General features: G+C 38.8%; 1 protein-coding gene across 2 annotated transcripts in view; it reads right to left on the bottom strand.

Moving 5' to 3' along the window:
- LRP6 (LDL receptor related protein 6) overlaps nucleotides 1-21,749 on the bottom strand; it is a 117,392-nt gene that overhangs the window by 38,449 nt on the left and 57,194 nt on the right. For both annotated transcript variants that reach the window (XM_058655788.1, XM_058655787.1), the window contains 4 exons: nucleotides 16,704-16,900; nucleotides 14,802-14,933; nucleotides 11,996-12,392; nucleotides 11,387-11,558 (listed from right to left, as the gene is read on the bottom strand). In XM_058655788.1, the coding sequence (XP_058511771.1) occupies nucleotides 11,387-11,558; nucleotides 11,996-12,392; nucleotides 14,802-14,933; nucleotides 16,704-16,900 (898 nt within the window). The remainder of the gene's footprint in view (nucleotides 1-11,386; nucleotides 11,559-11,995; nucleotides 12,393-14,801; nucleotides 14,934-16,703; nucleotides 16,901-21,749) is intronic.

The following is a 21,749-nucleotide window of genomic DNA, read 5'->3' as shown; positions in this document are numbered from 1 at the left end:
AATGAACTGCATACTGCTCATGTCAGGTCTTTCCACCAGCTAAGCAGAAGATGAGATTTGGCTTTCAGAGTTGTTTGGACTCCAGCATTGCAGCTCAAGAGCTGTAGTAGTGGCTAGGACTGAGCTGATCCATACCCAGGAGCTTCTTCCAGCATCTCCCACAGGATGCAGGGTCTCAAGGACTTGAGTCATGCTCTGTTGCTTTCCCAGGCCATAAGCACGGAGCTGGATCGGAAGTGGAGTGGACTAGACACGTACTAATGTTATATGGGATGTGCTGCCAATGCTGAGGAAGACTGGCTATGCCACTATGTCAGCCCCAATTGATCTCTTATTTTAAAAGCCAAACCTAAAAGGCATTTTTGGCAGTAACACAAGTAAACATGAAAACAAGAAACATCAATTCATATCTATTCCAAATTAAGCAATGTAATTAACATGTGTCAAAGATTTTTTTAAAACATAATCTTATACACACACAGTTTCCCAATTCCCTAACCCCCTGTTCTCACATGCTATAGTTTTTACAACAGGATATGGTGCCCAAGAGAAATATAATAGAAGGGTACTTAAAAGTTTGTGGAAAAATGGAATTAAAATCAGTTTACCTTGGTGCCAAAAACTCAATTCCATGGTTTTTTTTTTGATAATGCACATTTTAATTAACTTTTTAAAAGTTTCTTTTTTTCTTTAGATTTATTTATTTTAATTGGAAAGTCAGATATACAGAGAGGAGGAGAGACAGAGAGGAAGATCTTCCATCCGATGATTCACTCCCCAGGTGGTCACAACGGCCAGAGCTGAGCTGATCCAAAGCCAGGATTCTTTTCCTGGTCTCCCACACGTGTGCAGGGTCCCAAGGCCTTGGGCCGTCCTCAACTGCTTTCCCAGGCCACAAGCAGGGAGCTGGATGGGAAGTGGAGCTGCCAGGATTCGAACCAACGCCCATATGGGATCCTGGGCGTGCAAGGCAAGGACTTTAATCACTATGCTATCGCACCGGGCCCTGAAAGTTTATTTCTTGCAGATCATAAATTGCTTGCATTAGAAAAACTTTGAATTGTATTTTTCATTAGTTTTTTTTTTTAAAAAAAAAAGATTTATCTATTTCTTTAAAGGAAAGAATTAGAGAGAGAGAGAGAGAGACTGATGTTCCATCAGCTGATTCACTCCCCAGATCGCAGCAATGGCTTGGGTGGGCCAGGGTGCAGCCAGGAGCTCCATCTGGGTCTCCCACATGGTTTTAGGAGCCTGAGCACTGACCATCCTCCAGTGCTTTCCCCAGGTATATTATCAGGGAGCTGCAACTGGAGCAGAACAGTTAAGGAGATAAATGGTGACCATATGGGATGCTGGCTGGCAATGTTTGCAACAGCTTAACCCACTAAGTCACCTAATCAGACTCTGTTAGCTTTTAAAAGACACAGAAACAGAAAACACAAAATGCAACTGAAAAAATGGGGGCAGAAACCCAATTACTGGAGCCATTATCACTGTATTCCAGAGTCTACATGAACAGGAAAAGTTGGGAACCAGAGCAGGGAACTCAAATCAGGTGCTACAAACTGGAATGTAGCCTAGCACACGTACACCCCAGGAACTTCTTAAAGTGTCCTCCTGCAAGTTCTAAATTTGATCCACACGTGTCAATTTTAAATTTTCAATAACTACATTTTAATAAGTGAAGAAGATCACAAAATTAACTCAAATGCTATCTTAGGTCATCATTCTAGGTTTTCTTTATAAGTATTTAACAACTGAGGCATATAATTCATACTAGCTACATTTGGCTAGTGGCTACACACTACACTGTGCAAAATTAGAATTTCACAGTGATAACTACAAGCAAAATAAAATAAAATAAAACCACCTAACTGGCTTCTTCTTTAGATCACTGTCTCCTCCCATACTTGTCATTTTCAGTCATGCCCTAGCTTCAAGCTAAGAAAAAAAAAAAAAAAAACACAACTAAATGTGAAGAGTCTCTCCTTCTTCTTGGGTTCTATACACCAATCCTAAATGAGCTTACTTTTATTTGTTTGTTTTGTTTGGGAAGCAGACAGACTGTGCTCTCATCTCCGGGTTCATTCCCCAAGCGCACACAACTCGTGGGGTTGATGCAGGCCAAGGCAGGACTAGGAGCGGAGTCTGGGTCTCATACATGAGCCATCACCTACTGCCCTCAGGATGAGCACTGCCAGGAAACTAGGATCAGAAGTAGGGCCAGACCCGACCCCAAGAATCTCCACTCTGCCATGCAGGCACCCCTTGACTGGCAGCTTACCTGCTAGGCCAAATGTGTGCCCCCACTATGGGTTTAAATTATATAAAACAAAACAAAACAAACAAACAAAAAAACAAAAAACACAATCTCTAATTTGAGAAAAAACAACGCAAAACAAAGCAAAGATGAATATTTTTTTCTTTTGTATCACATTTGAAGGTTTCATTTTGAAACACAAGATGAAATTTCCAAGAATAAGGACAAAGACTGGTTTCTTCCATTCCTAGTCACGTTAGTAAGAGAAGCCATCTCCTCCACCCGGCCGCTCTGCTCCTATGTTAGTCCACATCACATCAACCCGTAACTAAAAATGACTGAAGCTGGCTGGATCATGATAACTTATTTTCCATTATATCTGAAATTTTCCATAATTAAAAGAAAAATGAAGAGATGGGAAGATAAGAACTGAGTCCAAGAGCACTTGAATAATTGCTACTGTTAATAAATACTGTTATTTTGTTGTTAATTCATGTGGAATGCAATTATAAGGATGCTGAGATTAACTGATCAACAGCTTAAATCTGTCAGACTTCACAACCAAAGGTACTCTTCTTCGCAAAGTCCAGAGATCACTTTGAAATCAACTTACTTCAGCTTCTTCTGCAGAGCTCACTCTCCTGTTAGAAAACTAGCTTCTCCACTAAGCATGGCTCCCTTACCAGCCACACGACGTCTTTCCAACACAGCGCGATGAGAACATGCTGCTTTGTCTCCACGACCACTTTTCTCATCTCCAACAAGCAACAGTTTTGGACGAGTTACCAAGTTTATAAATACAGTTTTAAGTCCTTTATGTTTAAAATAACACAAATCCTGGTTACAGCTTGTTTGTACATTCTGAACCCAGAACAAATGAACCAATTTAGGTGATTCCAGAAGATTACTCTTATGCTTTAAAAGTGGAGCCAACATTAATTAAATCTGGCAGCCCCTGTGAGTGAGCTTCCCTGTATTACATCAGAGTGTTTTAATTAGTGAAACTGAAATTAGACTTCTGTCACTTCAGAGATCTAACTTTAAATCTGAAACCAGAGTCTCCAGTGGTTTCAGTCGCTTCAACCACACTGTGGTGTGGGTTTTACATTCTGAGGCATTCCCAAGTATCACACACCACACTGAGAATATAGGCCACAACAGGAAATAGATGTGGGTTAACCATAATATCATCTGCACAAAGAGGTAATGGCAAAACTTCTACAGACAGCACATCTAGTTTTCAAGCAGTTTCATCAGCTCATTAAATGTCAAGACAGGATTACCCATGAAGTCTTGGAATGTGGCCAGCTTACTACCAAAATTGCTGCTGTGCAACTTCACTTGACTGAACACGTTCAAGGAACAGATACCAGTAGGACAACCAGGCACCCCATCATACAACAAGCTGAAGTGAGAATGCTACAGAGTTCCAGAAGAGCAACTCAGATTATACAAATAGAAGCATTTCACTTCTACTGCTCCAACCAATATCTCAACAGGCAAGTAATTTAAAGTTTATAAATGAGAGAGACAAGTGGGATTCAGAGCTGGGAACTGTACTTTCTCTCCGATGCAACTTAAATCATAAAATAAAGTAACATTTCAAACATGCCAAATCTTGTCAAGGTGACAAGTGAGGAGAGATCTTTTTGATCCAGAAGGTGAAGTAAAGGGATATCATGCACCTGTTTAAGCGAGCACTAAGGGCAGCTTCAGTGCTACATTCAAACTCTCTTAGCCTAGCTCATGTCATGTCTGAGTACACACAAGTGAATTTACTACAAAAGAAGAAGAAAAGCATAATAGTAGCACTAGCTAGTTTACTCATTTCCACATAAAGTCAACACTATGATAAACAGCAGTAACACCACCCTGGTCAATTTTAATTACACTCAACTGTTTCATAGGACAATTGTGAAAAGCCCCACTCTTTAAAAGTCCCAAATAAACCCTAAAGAAGTAAACACAAATACGTTAACAATGGAAGACTGTCCCATTTCCGCTCATTCTTTCCAAGCACAGCTAAGATATTTGGAATCGCAGTAGGGGAAAGAAAAATTTTAAAAGCAGGTTACTCGAGTGCTAATGAGCACACCTTATTACCAGATATGGAAACCAAACACTATTTATTAAAAAGAACTCGGGCTTTTTGGAGAAACAACTGATCCTAGGGCTGAAGCACAAGAAACTAAGATGAGGCTAAAACATACTGTTACTCTGAAAAAACTATAGAGATTATGGAAACATCTCAAAGAAGTATCAAGTGCATCACTGTAAAATATGGCATAATCAGCTTCTTTACTGTAAGTCCTCATTAAGTCCGTGGAGGAACAGGCAGTAAGCCTAACGACACTGGTTGGCCCACATCAGAGTGCCTGGGTCGAAATCCAGCTCAGATTCAGCTTCCAGCTAACGTACACCCTGTGAAGCAGAGGTCATGGACTCAAATAGTTGGGTTCCAGCCACTTCCATGAGAAATATGGACTGAGGTAGGTCCTGGCTTTAATACTTCTAGCCTCTGTGGAATATGAGGTGAAAACCAGCAGACAGGAGTATATGCTTGCTCGCTCTAATTAAAAAAAAAAAAAGTACTGAGGTACTGTAGCTTAGCAAGTAAAGCCTCTATCTGTAATGGCAGTATCCCATATGGGCACTGGTCCAAGTCCTGGCTGCTCTAATTCAGCTCCTTGCTAATGGTCTAGAGAAAGCAAATCAAGATGGCCCAAAAGACTGGACTGGGCCCCTGCACCTATACGGGAGACCTGGATGAAAATCCTGGCTCTCGGATTCAGCCTAGATGTGTGGCCATTTGGGGAGAGAACCAGTAGATGAAAAATCTCTTTCTGGAATTCCAACTTTCAAATAATAATTGATACAAATGTTTTAAATGTAGGAAAAATGAATGTATACTTTGAGAAAACAATTACTATGTGCAGACTAATGGTATACGTGAGTCTGGCACACAGGGATCTTTTATTTAAAAACCAAACAGTCACTAAAAACAGATTATAAGTTTTCACAAAGTATAAACAGAAAGTCAATAGTCAGCACACCATTCCCCAAAAATATTAAGAGATCATGTTAATTGCATAAAGATTCCAATTCCAACCTCACTTCAACTCTGGAAATTCTGAAAATGTTAATACTGCGTATTAAAAATTTGGGAAAAAAATAAAAGGACTTCTAATTCTTCTCTGAGATTTAGTTATTTTAGCTAAGCTCTAACAACAACAAAAAAATTAGACTAGACTGAGTGAAGAGTTCAACAAAAACTACAAGGCCAGTGTTACAATAATCTTAAAATGCTGTTTCCACAGTGTAAAGAGTGAAGGACAATACTTTATTCATGGTGGGTCATTTTAGGAATGATTATTACATAAACCTTTAATTATCTATTGATGACTTTAAATCAAAATAAGTTCAAGTATTTATCACTGTTAACTTACTGCTTTGCAAACTCCTATCCAGGAAGTCCCCAAATCTGTGGCCTTGCCATTATCCATCCGAGTGACATGCTTAACCAAGCGACAGACTGCCCAGGTGTTTGGGCCTTTGTGATGCACATAGAAGACCCAGAAGATACTGTCTGTGCATTGCAGCCCAGCCCAGACTTCACCATTGTGGATGGGAGGGCCCTGCTTACAGCTTGGGAAAACACAGGAGGATAGCAAAAGTCCTTGGATCCCTGCATCCACATGGGAGACCTGGAAGAAGCTCCTGGCTCCTGGCTCCAAACTGGCTCAGCTCCAACCATTGGAGTCATTTGCAGAGCAAACCAGTGAATGGAAGATCTTTCTCCTCTGTCTTTCCTTCTCTCTAAAAATCTGCTTTCCCATAAAAATTAATAAATCTTGAAAAAAAATGAAAGTCAGCATTCCATATTATAAAGTGCTTCATTAGCAACCTAGAGACTCATTCTTAACAACTAAAGACTCATGAATTGTTATTCATCTCTCTGCTGATGTGCCTGGGAAAGCAGCAGAGGATGGCCCACGGCCTTGGACCCCTGCACTCACATGGAAAACTCAAGAAGAAACTCCTGGCTTTGGCCTGGCCCAATCGTGGCCACAGCCATTTGGGAAGTGACAAGCAGACATAAGACCATCTCTCTCTCTCTTTTTTCCTCCCTCCCTCTCTCTGTAAGTTTACTTCTCAAATAAATAAATCTCAAACAAAAAAACTCATAGAAAGGAACAAGTTCAAACTTGGTCAATAAAGTGCTTTCTAAGCAGCAACATACAACAGATTATTCTACCTTTTCAGAAACTATCCAAACTCCTAATTGAAGCGTTTTGTTTGATAGGTCTCTAGGGTTTGTTGTGATAGTTCAGGATGACACGATTATACACATCATCAGTACATTTCTCTCATTACACATTTGAGATGTATATCTATCTATCTATCTATCTATCTATCTATCTATCTATCTATCTATCTTTTTCAGCTACACAAAGTAGATTGGATAATGAGACCACAGAGCACAAAACTGCAGGATATGCGGTTTTGGCTGTGGTCGAGTATACCAAGTAATAATGCTGCTAAGACTGTGTACCAACTGGGAACTTTAAAAGAGAAGTTCACGGGCACTGGTTTCTGTCCTGGCTGCTCTACTTCCCATCCATCTCCCTGTTTGTGGCCTGGGAAAGCAGCAGAGGTGCAGGGTCCCAAAGCCTGAGAGACACAACATGGGAGACACAGAAGCTCCTGGCTTTGGACTGACTCAGCTCCAGCCATTGTGACCACTTGGAAAGTGAACCAGTGGATGGAAGATCTTTCTCTTGGTTTCCCCTTCTTTCTGTAAATCTGCCTTTCAAATAAAAATAAATGAAAAACGGAAAGGCTCCTGAGTTTATTATTCTGAGATATATCACAGCACCACACTCACGGCACAATGAATACTAGTCCAAAATCTGTGATCATATGTCATTGGGAAAAACACAAAGTCACATGCAAGCATACTGTGTGATATGGTAGTAGAAATGTATCACAATGCAGGAATTTAAACTTATTATCTCAAGTATTTTTCAAAGTAAGAGCTACAAACTGGCAAATATTCAAAAGGAAGTACTTGCTAATACCTGTCATAATCAAAAGGGCTATCTCAACAATAGATAATTGTTTTATTATAATTTATTAAAGAGTTTCTAATCTTAGAAACCAACATTGGGGGAGGAAATCATTATAAAAAGGCCCTTGTGTTTCTTGACAGGCTTTCACAATACACATGGGTTACAGATACAAGACAAAGAAACTCCTTTATAAAAAGAAACACGAATACTTGGGAAATAAATTTCCTTATTAGGATACTGATAAAACAGAGCAAGTTACCATCAGAGGAAAATGCAGCCCTGCAATTTCAGGCTTAGAATATGAAACAGAATATTCACCAAATGCCAAGTTTTCAGCACGCAGCATACACAATAATACCCTCTTTATTCACAATTTTTTGGTACTAAGGGTTCTAGTAACCTTCGTTTCTGTTTTCCTACAAAGTTGTGCCAGGTATAATTAGATCTGGACAAAACTATCTATGGCTAGTGTGTCCTCTGAAGTAGGGAAACTTAACAATAAGATTTAAAATGAATCCACATGCCCTTAAAGTAGACAGGGGAAGTTCTCTTTTTCCCTCTTACTACCAAGTACTGCTGCCCTGTGAGCCAAGCTCCGAAACCAAAAGGAGGAGGGAAGGCTGAAACAAAAAGTACACAGAGAAAATGAACTCTGAAACATGTACCTGTTACTATCAATAACATTATTAAACATTATTTTCAATAAAATCAGTGCTTAAAACGTACTGATTTTGTCAGTTACAATACAGTAAGAAAAGCTTTCATTTTATATCATCACAAGAAACACTCAAATTTTTAGATAATCAATGCTCTTTGCCATTAGTAAGCAGTACCAGGTGCCAACAGATGTTTTTGGCAGTGAAACATAACCAAGAATATGAGATATAAATTCATTCTTCTTATTGCAGGAGAACATAATATAGAAACAAAGGTTTTCTGATGTTTCACCTGCCAGAAAAAAAAATGTCAATTATTCCTCCTGCGAATATTTTAGCATTTATTATTATGAGGTTCCAGGATACTATAGGAAAAATATCAGATTCAGGAAAAGAGTGAAGATAATAAATTAGAATGCTTGTTCATAGTATGTAATGGAGAAGATATAATAATGAACAAGAAACCGACACACAAGTACCACCAAACACCTTAAAGAGTACCTACAGATTTGTGGCCATCCGCTTTTAAGCAGAGAAAGCCGATAGATTTCCAAATAGACAAATCCTAACATAGACATTTTAATACTAAAACTAGCAGCTGCAACTATCTTTTTTATTTCAATATTTTTTAAAATTTATTTATCTTCAAGGCAGAGAAAGAGATATATACAGATATATTTTCAATCCACTGGTTCACTTCCCAGCAGCTGGAGCTGGGTCAGGCCAAAGCCATGAGCCCTGAACTCAACCCAAGTCTCCGACAGGGGTGGCAGAGATCCAACTACTTGAACTTGCTGTTTCCCAGGTGTGCAAAGGCTGGAAGCTGGACTGGAAACGAACTGTGACACAAAACCAAGAATTCCAACATGGAATGCAAGTATCCCAAATGGTAACACAACCATTGTGCCAAATATCTGCCCTCACAAGAGTTTTAAAGCCCATGTCCCATCCTTTGCCTAGAAGCTAATTATAAAGCTATTACTTCTCTTTACAATTCTGCAAAGTAATAACATTAAGTCTGAAATTCAGGGCTTAGCATTCTTTCTTCCTGTAAATATTATACTATCTCCTTAATAGAGTTGGCTAGAAACATTACTACCTACAAAGAGAATTAAGAAACCAGTCTTAGGAATCTCCGTTGAGGCTGAGAGCCACATAAAATGAATGACAATTCATTCTTACCATGTGATCCATCCAAAGCACTTGAGTATGCTGTCTTACACTGTGACATAACTGAGTAACTATCTTTTCTTTCCAAATATGCCACAAACACAGATCAATTTGATCTCCAATAAACCCTTAAGTCTTTTAGAAGACAACAAAACTATCACAACCTACAATCTGATATTTTCTTATGGTTACATAGTAAAATAGCTTTCACTGTTTAGCATGACAAAAGCTGGGACACTACTATAAGGGAACCAAAGTAGATGGGACAAATACAAGATTAACTTGTACAAAAAGCTGCACACTTTCCTTCATTTGCTACAAACCAGTGATCTTACATATCATTAAGAAGGGAGTAAGTAACAACAGCTGCCCTTCCCATCCTCCAGAGGCGTGTCTGAAATGAAAATCACAAAAGCACTGAGCCCAAGGAATAAAGCTGCAGGAGAGGCTCCAGGAGAAGGGATGATCTGTGACTGCACAGAGCCACGGCAAGTGAATTCACCAACAGTCCCAAACAGCCTAAGAGGACAAAGGACAATCAGCAATTATGACCCAGACCATCTGGAAGAAGAAAGGTGAATCTGAATGGCAGTTTTAAAGTTTCTAGAAACACTCAGAGAAGAAGCAAAGAAGGGGAGAGGAGATAACCGACACTGCTGGATACACAGCTCAGAAACCAGAAAACCAGGCAGGTATTAAGATCTTCTGCACACAACGCACAGGGAAAATGGATCCTATCTAGTCAACAGCACATACTACATGTATATTCACTTTTATTATTAAACAATTACACAGAAACTCTCATTTTTTTTATCTGAACCCCCCAGAATTATTTGGATTAAAGACACATGAAGAAGGAAGTTGTGCAAAATTTCGACTAAGAAATACTTCTATTCTCAAGCTATCAATTATAGTAAGCTGCAAAACAAAGACCAAATACAGAGTTTTTTAAATCCCTATGGGATAACAGATCAGATGCTCTTCACATATGTAAATTTTACTGCTACAGATATTCTCCTGGGCCACATGGTCTTAAATTATTTTTCCAATAGTGGTAATACCTATACATTCATGTACAGTCCTTATCAAATCAACCACAAAAAAAAAAAAAAAAAAGCACATCGACTGACTGGAATTAGATGGGCAGGTCATATTAAGCAGGCCCAAATGAAGCTAAGAGCCTGCCTGTCTGAAAACACATAACCTTTATCTCATTAGCATTGAACTCTGGTTGTTAAAGATTCAAACGCTAATTTGGATATTTTAAAAAGTGCTGTGAACAGGGAGAAAATTTATATAGTCTATGCAAAATTTTCTATTAATGGGAACCAGCTGCAAGAGAAAAAGAGACTGCTTTCAGTGTTTGAGTCTGCTGGAATACTAATGGGCTTCCTCTAGTCCAAGTTTCCATTCTGGAAGGAAGGCCGTTTAAATCATTATTCTGAGTCCTTGGCACTTCTCAGAATTACCTTACTGTGCTACAGCTGAAGCTTTCTATCCATTACATGTTTGTGCAGTGGGTCTCTGAAGAGCCATTCCTTATACATGAAGTCATCTATCCCCCAAGGAAAATCAGTTCCTAGCTCTGTCTTAGGTATGCAATCAACAAGACCTATCCAACATTGTAAACCTGTAAATTTTAGATTCTACAGCCAATATCAAGCATATATGCTATTTACAAAACATCACTGCCACAAACTTAGTCACTTTGTAAATAGCCTCCAAGTTTTAGTTAATCAATCTCACCCATTCAGTCCATAAATTAATTTAAAAATTATTTCCATGTAACCATCTTAATATTTAGTACACCATACCACTTATCCCCAACATCAATAGTGATAAAAACAAAATACACACACATACACACAGAATACGATTTTATTTTTTTCCTAATGCAGGACTGTCAGCAATTCCATTTTAGAACTTTTACCATTTTACTGGGTCTCTAAGGAAATTTGGGTTTATTCAAAATGAGTCAAATCATTTAATCAAGTTTTTAAAATTAGAAATAGATGAACACCAATTTCTCATACCAATATAACTCAAAAATCCTGGAATTAGGTGGAAGACAATATAGCACCCATACAACTACTTGGGTTAAGTAAAATTTCTGTAAAAGATGCTGGCATCTTAAACAAAATGGTTAAGAGTGTAGCATATACACATCAGATTATAACCAACTCAGAAGTCTTTATAAAACCAGCTTTAAAATGAAAAAGCAAGAAACAAACCTCAATTTTGTCTGTTTTGGCATCTCCCCAGTATATTTTGCCTTCATCATAATCCAAGGCTAAACCATTTGGCCAACCAAGAGAAGTGTTAACCAACACTACTCGGTCTGAACCATCCAGAGCTGCTCGCTCAATCTTTGGTATTTCTCCCCAGTCAGTCCAATACATGTACCTACAGAAGTATATGGAAAATAAGTTAAAGATACATCACATAAAGAAATATAAAGTCAGATATATTATTACCATAAGCTCTGAAAACAGAATGAGATTAAATCTTCCAGGAATGATAAAGAATTCTGAAAACAACACTTTCCCAGTTTTGTAATGGTCATGAGATAATCTGAACCAAGACTACAGACTACATCTAAAGTCAGCATAGACTTAACTTTAAAAGTATTTTAAGACATTCAAGGCAAAAAACTGATAATTCTTTCACTTGAAATTTTATTCCAATTAACATATACTAAAATTGACAGTCATCAGACAACTGTTTACTGCAAACCAGTATGCACTTCGTTTAAGTATTTCATGTTATCTTAGTCAATGTTTCTATAGGCAGTTACAAAAAACAGAAACATCAGACGGATTTACTAATAAAAGCTTTCTTACCCAACCATGGGATCTAACACAATAGCCCGGGGTTCCTCTAAGTCCTCTGAAATCAAGATCTTCCTCATGGTTCCGTTTAGCCTTGTCACTTCTATTCGATCAGTGCCAGTGTCTGTCCAATAAAGATTTCTTGCAACCCAGTCAACAGCAATACCATCAGGATGAGCTATTTGAGCAGTGACCACGAACTGACTGCCAGATCCATCGATGAAAGAGCGGCGTATGGCCCTCACTTCATCATCAGTCCAGTAGATATAGCCATCCACAGGATCATAATCTATGGCAATGGCATGGCGGATATCTTCTAACTGTAGGACAATGTCTGTAAAATCTGGTGTATCTAAGGAAATGCGCCTCAAGTCTGTCCTTCGGGCTAAAAGTAGCAATTCAGTAGCACCTAAAACAAAACGAAATAAAAATAATTTGAAAGTCACAAGCAAAATTTAATCTTTCAAAGAATGTAAACTTTTCCAGAAACTGACACATGACTCTGAAAGGGTACTAGCTATTTCAACGGAGGAAATGCAAAGTAACATATAGAAATAAGACGAGTCCACTATGATGTCCAACTATAAGAGCTCAACTTCTCCAAAATCAAGTTCTGATCCAGTTTCTGGTTTCATTCATCACTTAGCCCCTGGAATTCACGGTTTTTTTAAAGGTATAACAACTAATGACTACAACGCTAAACAGTGGAGTACTAAAGAAGGAAGGAAACGTAGGAAAAAGACCCTCTGTTCAAAAATGTTTTAAAAGAATAAGAAATCTAGAGTAAGAACGTTTGTGACTGATGAGAATGTTATGGAATTGGATTCTGCTGATGGAGGCTTAACTTCAAAATGCACTAAAAAATCATTAAACCAAACCCTTGCCATCAATGGATTTTATAGTATGTAAATTACATCTCAGGAAAGCTATCCTAACAAACAAAAATAGTCACAAGGTTGCTGTGAGAATTAAAGGAGATAAAGATGAAACAGGTACTAAGTATGAAGTATTCAAGAAATATCAACTAATACACTGCTATTAAAATTATTTTTCAATTTTTATTCGGCTGAGTTCTAAATAAAATCTATTTATGAATGCCCTAATTTAATAAGGATGCAATAAGAACACAGCTGACAAGGAAGACAGTAAGCACAACTTTTTGTTTTCATTTTCCATAAACAACAAAAAAAGGATCTAACTATAAGAAATTAACAAAGGAAAAAAACAGACAATTAAAAGAGCAAGAAAACTTTCTCAGCCAACGAAATGAGTCCAAAAGAAAATACTTCAAGCACCAATCTGGAATTGTAGTTGAAAAACTTTCAACATCAGCTATTTGACTCTGAGACTAATTACAAATGAACTGTAGCAAGAAGAAAACACAGTCCACAGCACTCTAGCAGGCAAGAAGTAGGAATCCATTTGTACAATCGCTGCCCCTGCTAACTACCAAGAGAAACCAGCCAAAACTTTGCAAGCAAATCAGTCACAGAGCTGTTAATTTGAGCAAGGCGATCAAAACAGAGTAGTTAGCTAAGGACAGAATTTGCTAAATGTACACCTGAAATTCAAAATTGGTTAAATGTGTACATTTGTCCTGCCATGAGGAAGCAGATAGACCACTACTGTTAAAATAAACCCTCTAGTTTTCAAAGTCAGACTACATTTTTAAGCAAAAAAAAAAAAAAGCAACATTACAAAAACCTTTTGTTTTAAATCGAAACCAAATTATCGTTTGCCATGGAAACCGTCTGACAAGAGTCGGCCAGCTTCACCTTTGACTGGGAGGATAATTTATCAGTGCCAACTCCTAACAAACAACCTGTACACAGCCTCCATTCCACAGCTCTGACTCCTTGACCCCCTGCCAGGAACTCTCTTAACATTCTCTGAAATGAAGGCTCCTGCTTTTCAGGGTTCCATAAAGAAGCCACTGCTAAACACAACAATGTTCTTACCAGGCCTCGCTGTTTGCTAGAGAACCAGATGAGGACCCACAGGGAAAGACACAAGAGTGACTTCCTCATTCACAGAGAAAGAAAAGAACTGCTATTCCTCCCAATCAAAACATCCCTGACAAATCCTGCAGCAGTCTCTTCTCACAACCTGCCTTACAGGGAGCTAAGACCAACAAGCAGCAGCAACGTGTGGTGGCTCCGTAGAAAAATAAGGACAGTATCATACTGCAGGAAGTTAATCTTCTACTGCTGAAACCACTTGTCATAAAAAGCCAACTTAAGAATTCTTCAACCATTTGAAAATACATCTATCCCATGATATTCTCTGTAGCTACAAGTTTAATAAACATTTTCCCTTCCACACACGCTCTTTATTTGCAACTGTTACCTTACTTGAAAGGCAGAAAAAGAGTGAGCAAGCGACAGAGTTCACTCCCCAGACGGCCACCGCGACAAGGACAGAGCCAGAATGAAACCAGGAATTTCATCCTGGTCCCCCATGCAGGTGGCAGGGGCCCAAGCATTTGGGGTCATCTTCCTCTGCTTTCTCCAGGACATTAGTAAGAGTCTGCATCAGAAGTGCTACGGTCAGTGGGGACATGGACCCACACGGGATGCTGGTGCTGCAGGTGGTGTCTTACTCCGCCATGCCACATTACTAGGCCCTAAACAGGCATTCTTTATAAGAGGTAATATTCATTTTCACAGGAATCAATTGTGACATCAATAAATGACTACGAAATCTAATGGAGAAAAGATATGGCAGCTAAGTGTCTTTTTTAAAGCAGAATATGCCAAAGTAACAAATCATTTAGAATTTCAATTGTAAAAAAAAAATCTTGATATGATATCGGTCTTACCATCTTTGCAGGTTTTTCCGTTCTCCAGGAGTTTGACCCCAGTTGGACAAGCACACTGATAGAAAGGCTTGACTGGAGACATCAGACACAAATGGGAACAACCACCATTATCAATGCCACATGGGTTAGTAGCTGCCAAATACAAAGCACATTGATTAATACCGACAATTATACCTCTCTTACTCCGAATAAACAAAGGTTAACAACCATAACACAAGCAAATGTGATAAACCAAAATTATTAACAATGTCATCCAAATGCTTCATTACAAACCGATCTGCAAGGAAGGGTATTGATCAGTGAGAATTTACTTAGTATTCTGTAACCAAAGAGGAACAAGTAAGAGTCAAGTAGGTGATTCTTGCTCTAAAAGTGCTAATAACTTAGCCAGCAAACCAAAATCAACAAACAATAAAACCAGAAAATACGAAACAATGAAACTAAACACTGTCATGCACAGCACTGACTACAAATACCAATGGGGGGATCACTGTAGTCTAAGAAAGGCTTCGTGGAAGCTGCAGATGCTGACAGTAGCTCTGATGGCTAACAACAACAAAGAGGACACATCAGGCGTGGTAAGGCCTTATGCTGTAAGCACTGGGTCACATGAACAGAAGTGAACAGAAGTGAACGGAGGTGGAAGTGAGGGGTTCGCTGCTGAACATGCAACTGAAGCTCATGGGCTGCAGAGTGGCGACAGGATGTAGTGCAGGGCACTGACAGTCAAGGGAAGGACTGAGAATGCTGGTAATACATGCTTTGGAAAGAGTCACATAGAAAGGATTAACAGAATTGACCAAAAAAGAGAAGCAAAGAGTAGAAAAAACAAAGCAATGAATATATTGGTAGGAACATTGCGAAAGGGATGCAATCAAAATTCACACACACACAAACAGAGTATGAAAAATAAAGGGAGTCATCTCAAAGGTAAGTGCAAATTCTTGAACTAGTAAAGCATAAAAGATCAACAGTGCCAGTAAAAGAAAGAAAGAAAGAAAGAGAGAGAGAGAGAGAGAGAGAGAGAAAGAAAGATAGAAAGAAAAAGAGAAAGAATGAATTTTGTCCTAAGGGCTAAACCGCAAGAATAAAAAACCCATGAGGGACATTTTTTTCTTCCAAAAGAGTAACATACACATAGAAACCATTTTTATGGGCTAAGATCATCAGACTGCAGTACAACATTTAATATTCGATTATCTCCTCCAAACTGGAAAGAACTGAAGCAAAGGAAAACACAATGCAATGCCTGTCATTCTTGGCTATGGAACACAATCTGAAATACACTCGAACACATGCCAGGCATTTATTTACATACAAGTGCCAAACACTTCACATCCTCATATTCCTTTTAAATCTAATCCCCATCCTATTTTACAACAACTGGTTGTCTGTAGTCACAGCCCAAATTATTGTAAAAGTTGACCAGAAACAGAAACAAAACTAAGGGGAAAAAAAAAAGAAGTGGGACAGCCACATGAAGGCTTCAACAGTTACTTTTTCCAGCAACTAAGGTAATTAAACTCACCAGCTAGACTAAGGCGCTTCTACTAAAAAAATTTTTTCATAAACATACAACACATTCTGAAAAAGAATGAGCAAGAACGTACTTTTGTACAAGCTTAGCATATAAGATATCTTCATTTTTAATGTATTCCTTTCTTCTTCACCTCCTCAACTCCTTGCCTTACAGAAGGGCTGAAGTACTCTGTATTGACAGTCATCAGCTACAAATGCCTTCATCCTAGGCCTAACCTAAATTCTATTTTGACACCTTTATTCTTTTCCATTCTGCCCCATCACCTTTTACTGTAACCTCCCTCTGCCTGACTCTCACTGAAGCCAGACACCAGAGTGCTACACAGCTGTTCCACTTGCAATTTAAACATCAAGATCACTTACCATTTGGCTGTCGCTTTTGGCTGAAGGCGTGTATATCCATGGGAGAAAAGATGTTAGAATGGATCTCACGCAGACCCTCGCCAGTGTGCTTGTTGCAAGCCAAAATGGAGTGTGTATTCCAGTCAGTCCAGTACAAAGTGTCCTCAAATAACGTCAAGGCAAAAGGATGTGGAAGAGAACCTTTAACTACTGCCTGCCTGTTTAGGATTTAAAAAACAAAAAAGAATTCAAACTTCTAAACTTACATCTTTCATCACAGACATCTCTTTGATTTAAAAAGATCTCAGTCTTCATTAACAAACGCAAATACTTAGTAACACAAATTTTAGATCAAATATACTAATAAGATAACCCACGTGATATTTGAAATATGTTTTCCAGATGACCATAAACCCCACCTTGCCTTCAAGATGATCCCTAACTTGCAGGAGACCCAAGTTCACTACATCCACCCTGATTGAAAGGAGGCCCAAGTGTTCCACTCCTCGGCTACAACCTCCAGACACTTCCACCACCCTCTCACATAGTTTGTGTCATCAGACAGAATCTGCAAATAGGAAAATCTCAAGGGCTATGGCTGGTACTGGGAAGTAAACACACATTAGCAAAAAGTTTATCCTTCTGGACAGAGAACGTGAATCTGTTTCGTCCATCATTTCTTCTGGCTTTAAAAACAGAGAGAAAACACATCTGAGGCTAAAAAGGCATGGGTGTAGAGAGCGCTCCCTGCAGGCTCCTGTTCCACGCACCAAACCAAGGTCTCAGCTGGCCTGTTGCTGCGTTGTTTCCAACCTCCACATTCCCACAGCCAAAAGAAAATCCTGTCACTGGCAGGATAAGTTCATGAGGCAAAGCAGACTCAAATTTCCACTAGAAGTACGTATTATATACAAGGCAAATTAGAAAACTTGATTGTTAACTAGGGGCACAGAACTCTGCAGGGTGTCACAAAGATTTATGTAATCAGTGAATGGTCTAGAATGAACAATTGACGCATGTTTTGAGTCAAAACACTATTCTGAAAAACGATTTCAAGTTTTCATAAACAGTCCCAATGGCCTGATGGGAGGGAAAAAGGGAAGAGAGAATGAGGGGAAAATAGAAGCTACTAAGAAGTACAGTATCAGGCCCAGCGTGGTAGCCCTGAGTCTAAAGTCCTTGCTCGTAGCCTGGGAAAGCAGTCAAGGACGGCCCAAAGCCTTGGGACCCTGCACCTGCATGGGACACCCACAAAAAGCTCCTGGCTTCAGACTGGCTTAGCTCCTGCCATTGCGGCCACTTGGGGAGTAGACTATCAGACTGAAGATCCTCCTCTTGGTCTCTCCTTCTCTCTTGTATATCTGCCTTTCTAAAAAAAATAAAATAAATCTTACAAAAAAAAAAAAAGTACAGTGTCACACATATTAAGGAAGCAGTTCCACATCTTATGTAAGTTAAGTTACTGGGACATCTAATATTTCTCTCTAGTGAATTAAACTCAGGGGAGGGGGAATTGGGCATAGTAAGTAAAAGCTACATCTACAATGTCAATATCCCATATGGATGCCACCAGTGTCCCAGCTGGTACCTACTGATGGCCTTGGAAAAGCAGAGAAAGCTAGCCCAAGGGCTTAGGCCCCTGTTACCTTCCGGCTTCAGCTTGGCCCAGCACTGGCCACTGGAGTGAACCAGAGGATGGAATATCTCTATCTCTGTAACTCATGTAATTAAGTAACTCCTTTAAAAAATTTTTTTATTCAAGAACAGTATGATAATTTTCACCTAAACAGAATTAGCATGTTATTGCACATGAACTTAACCCTGTGTAGTAAATGAAGCCAGATTTTAAAGAAGATTTATTTATTTTTATTTAAAAGGCAGATTTATAGAATGGGGGAGCGGCAGAGAGAGAGAGATCTCTGTTGGTTCACTTCCCAACTAGCTGCAACAGCAGGAGCTCAGCCAATCTGAAGTAAGGAGCCAGGAGCTTCATCATCATCTCCCATGTGGGTGCAGTGGCCCAAGCCTTTGGGCCGTCCTCTACTGCTTTCCCAAGCCACAGGCAGGGAGCTGGGTGGGAAGTGGAGCAGCTGGGACATGAACCAACACCAAATGGGATCCCAATGCTTAAAGGGGGAGGATTAACCAATTGAGCCATCACAGTGGACCTAAAGCCAGAATAAAAAAATAAATAAATAAAATACAATACAGGACAAGCTTGACTACGGTTATCAAACTTTGCACTGTGGAATCTCCTACCTACACTGCCAGCCCAGACTACCATATTTCCTATCCTCTTTTTAATTTTCTTCCTTCTCCTATTACTTACCCCCTCCCATTTCCAAAAAAGAACTTCTACAATATGTACTTCAAAATGCTTTCTTTCAGTTTTAAAATAACAAGTTTTATGAAGCTTACTAAAATGACTTATTTACAGTAGTGCTATGAACATTTCAGCTCAATTTTTAATATGCCTATATATTTCACATTACAATTTTTAAAAATTCATTATGTTAAAAGAGCTCTGAGAGGCTGCTAAAGGAGGTAACATAAGTGAAAAATAAAGAATGGAAAAACTAAGTTGCTTGGTATGTCATCATCATCCTAAAGAACTGCAACATAATCAGGTATCTGAAAAAGCTTTGGAGAAAAACAAGTGAACACCTTTTTAGGGCCTTTAAACAACTGTTAAAGATCCACACTGTGGCGCTAAGTCCTGGCTGCTCTACTCTCCGTGTAGCTCTCTGCTAACTGGCCTGGGCAAGCAGAAGACAGTCCAAGTGGTCAGGGCCTTGTACCCACATGGGACACCTGAAGAAGCTCCGGGGTCATGCTCTCGGCCCGGCCCTTGTGGCCATTTGAGGAGCAAATCAGTTGATAAAATACCTCTGTTTTTTAACTGCCTCCCAAATAAAAATAAAACTAATAGACGTTCCAATGAAAATGAGTTGTTTTAAAATTTTACTCTAATGAGCTAAACACAGGAATATAAACAAATGGGAAAAGCAAAACTCCTTCGAAAAAGCTATATTCATTTTACGTATTGATTAAAAGCAGAGAATTAGGACTCAGAGCTGCGTTCTTTATAATGATGTAAATAGGATTTTCAATTTTTCTTTTCTTTGAATTAAGTATTTAGTGGGAACCTGTAGAAATGGGCATGAAAACGGATGACAGGAACACTCAGGATGTGACTAATGTTGCTGGGGATGGAACGGGAAGGAAAACGTCTGGAATGGGGAACAAGGGTATTTTGTCTTCAGGTGAGAAACATGTTATAAAAAAAGTGTCACAAATGCTTTTTAACACTGAATACCTGGTAAGGCTGAGTATTACTACTTACATCATTTCTACAAGTTTTCCTTCCCTCATCCTTAAATAGAAGAAAACAATGATCTTCCATTCACTGGCTCGCCTCCCATAAGATCATGATAACCACAGCAGTGCCAGGATAAGCCTAGAATTCAGGGCCTAGAATTCAGTCTAGATCTCCCAACTGGGTGGCAGAAACTAAACCACTTGACCTGCTAACTCCCAGGATGTGCATTCACAGGAAGCCAGATGGGAAATGGAGCGGCTGGGATTCAAACCAGGCATTTAGAGTCAGACGATGCAGGTGTTCTAGCAGTGACCCGAACGCACTGAATCAAACGCCTACTTATTTCTTAATATTCAGTCATTTCTTTTTCAATGCCTTCCTGGAACCAAAATTTCTACACTTTACACAAATACAGCCAATATCACTGTGAGGTACATTTCAACAAAATACAATCTCCTGGAAAACTACAAAAAAAACCTAGTAATTTAAAAAAAGACAAAAGAACAGCCAGTGTTGTGGAAATGCTAGGTAAAGCCACTGAGTCCCAACTGCTGGATTTACAATCGCCTCCCTATTAACGTGTCAGGGAAGCAACAGGGTTATGTGTTTGGGTTCCTGAAACCCACCTGGGAGACCAGAACAACGCTCCTGGCTCTGCGCTTCGGCCTGGCCCAGGCCCTGCTATTCCAGCCATTTGGGACATAACCTAAAGATGGAAGTCTTTTCTCTCAGTCTCCCATTCTTTCTCTAAGTCTTTCAAATAAAATAAATCTTAAAAAGAAAGAAGAAAATAAAAGGATTTATTGTGGCAAGACTACAAACATGTATTTAATATAAAAGGCAGAAAAGAACAGCAAAGAACAAAAATGATGAAGACTTTTTTTCAAAGACTTCAAACAAACGGGAAAGGTGGTTAGACTGAATAAAACAAAGCAAGATTCAACTTTAAGAAACGTGTAAGTTAGATTTAAAAATGCAGACTCCAAACAGGTTCAGTGTAAAAAATAGTAACCAAAGGAAGAATAATAGCAGTTCAGAGAAAAATAAATTATAAAGAGAAAGTATCTTAAGAGGTACAGAGTACATTTACGATAAACTGTCATCAACACACAGACACAATTAGAAACAGAGGAAAATAAAAACAAACACAGTCAAATCTGAACAAAACGTATTAAAAATGCAGCAGCCTAAAGGACAGAAAACTGGAAAGAAAATTATCAAGGTCACAGATTTGACCAACCTTATCAACTACCTTAACCTAAAATGTACAGAACAGTCTATCCAACACGAGAATGTACCTTTTTTTCAACTACATGTACAACTTTGTCCAGAAGAGACCACATGCTGGGTTACAGAATTAACTTAAAAAAATGGAAATCACAAGATGTGTTCTCTGACTGTGATGGAATTAACAAATCAATAGCAGATGAAAATTTGGGAAATAAATTTTTTTTCTAAATCCCAGATTTTTACCATTCTTTCCCAATATTGTCTAAGTAAGTAATGAGATGAAAGAAGAAATCACAGGAAATTTTAAAAAATATTTTGAGCTAAAAGAAAAAATTGATGGGTTGTAGGCAACACAGCAATTACAGACACTTATAGAATGCAAATGCCTATGTTTCTAAAAACAAGTTAGTTCTCAATTAACCTTTGAACTTTTCAAATTTTGAAATCTCAAATCAATGTCCTTTCAAATTGCTAAGCTTATTTGCATTTAATTTTTTGAAAGGCAGAGAGCAAAAGTG

This window comes from Ochotona princeps, chromosome 27, assembly GCF_030435755.1.
Source record: "Ochotona princeps isolate mOchPri1 chromosome 27, mOchPri1.hap1, whole genome shotgun sequence".
NCBI lineage: Eukaryota > Metazoa > Chordata > Mammalia > Lagomorpha > Ochotonidae > Ochotona > Ochotona princeps.
The sequence above is the reverse complement of the archived record's forward strand: the minus strand, read 5'-3'. Positions and strand labels throughout refer to the sequence as shown.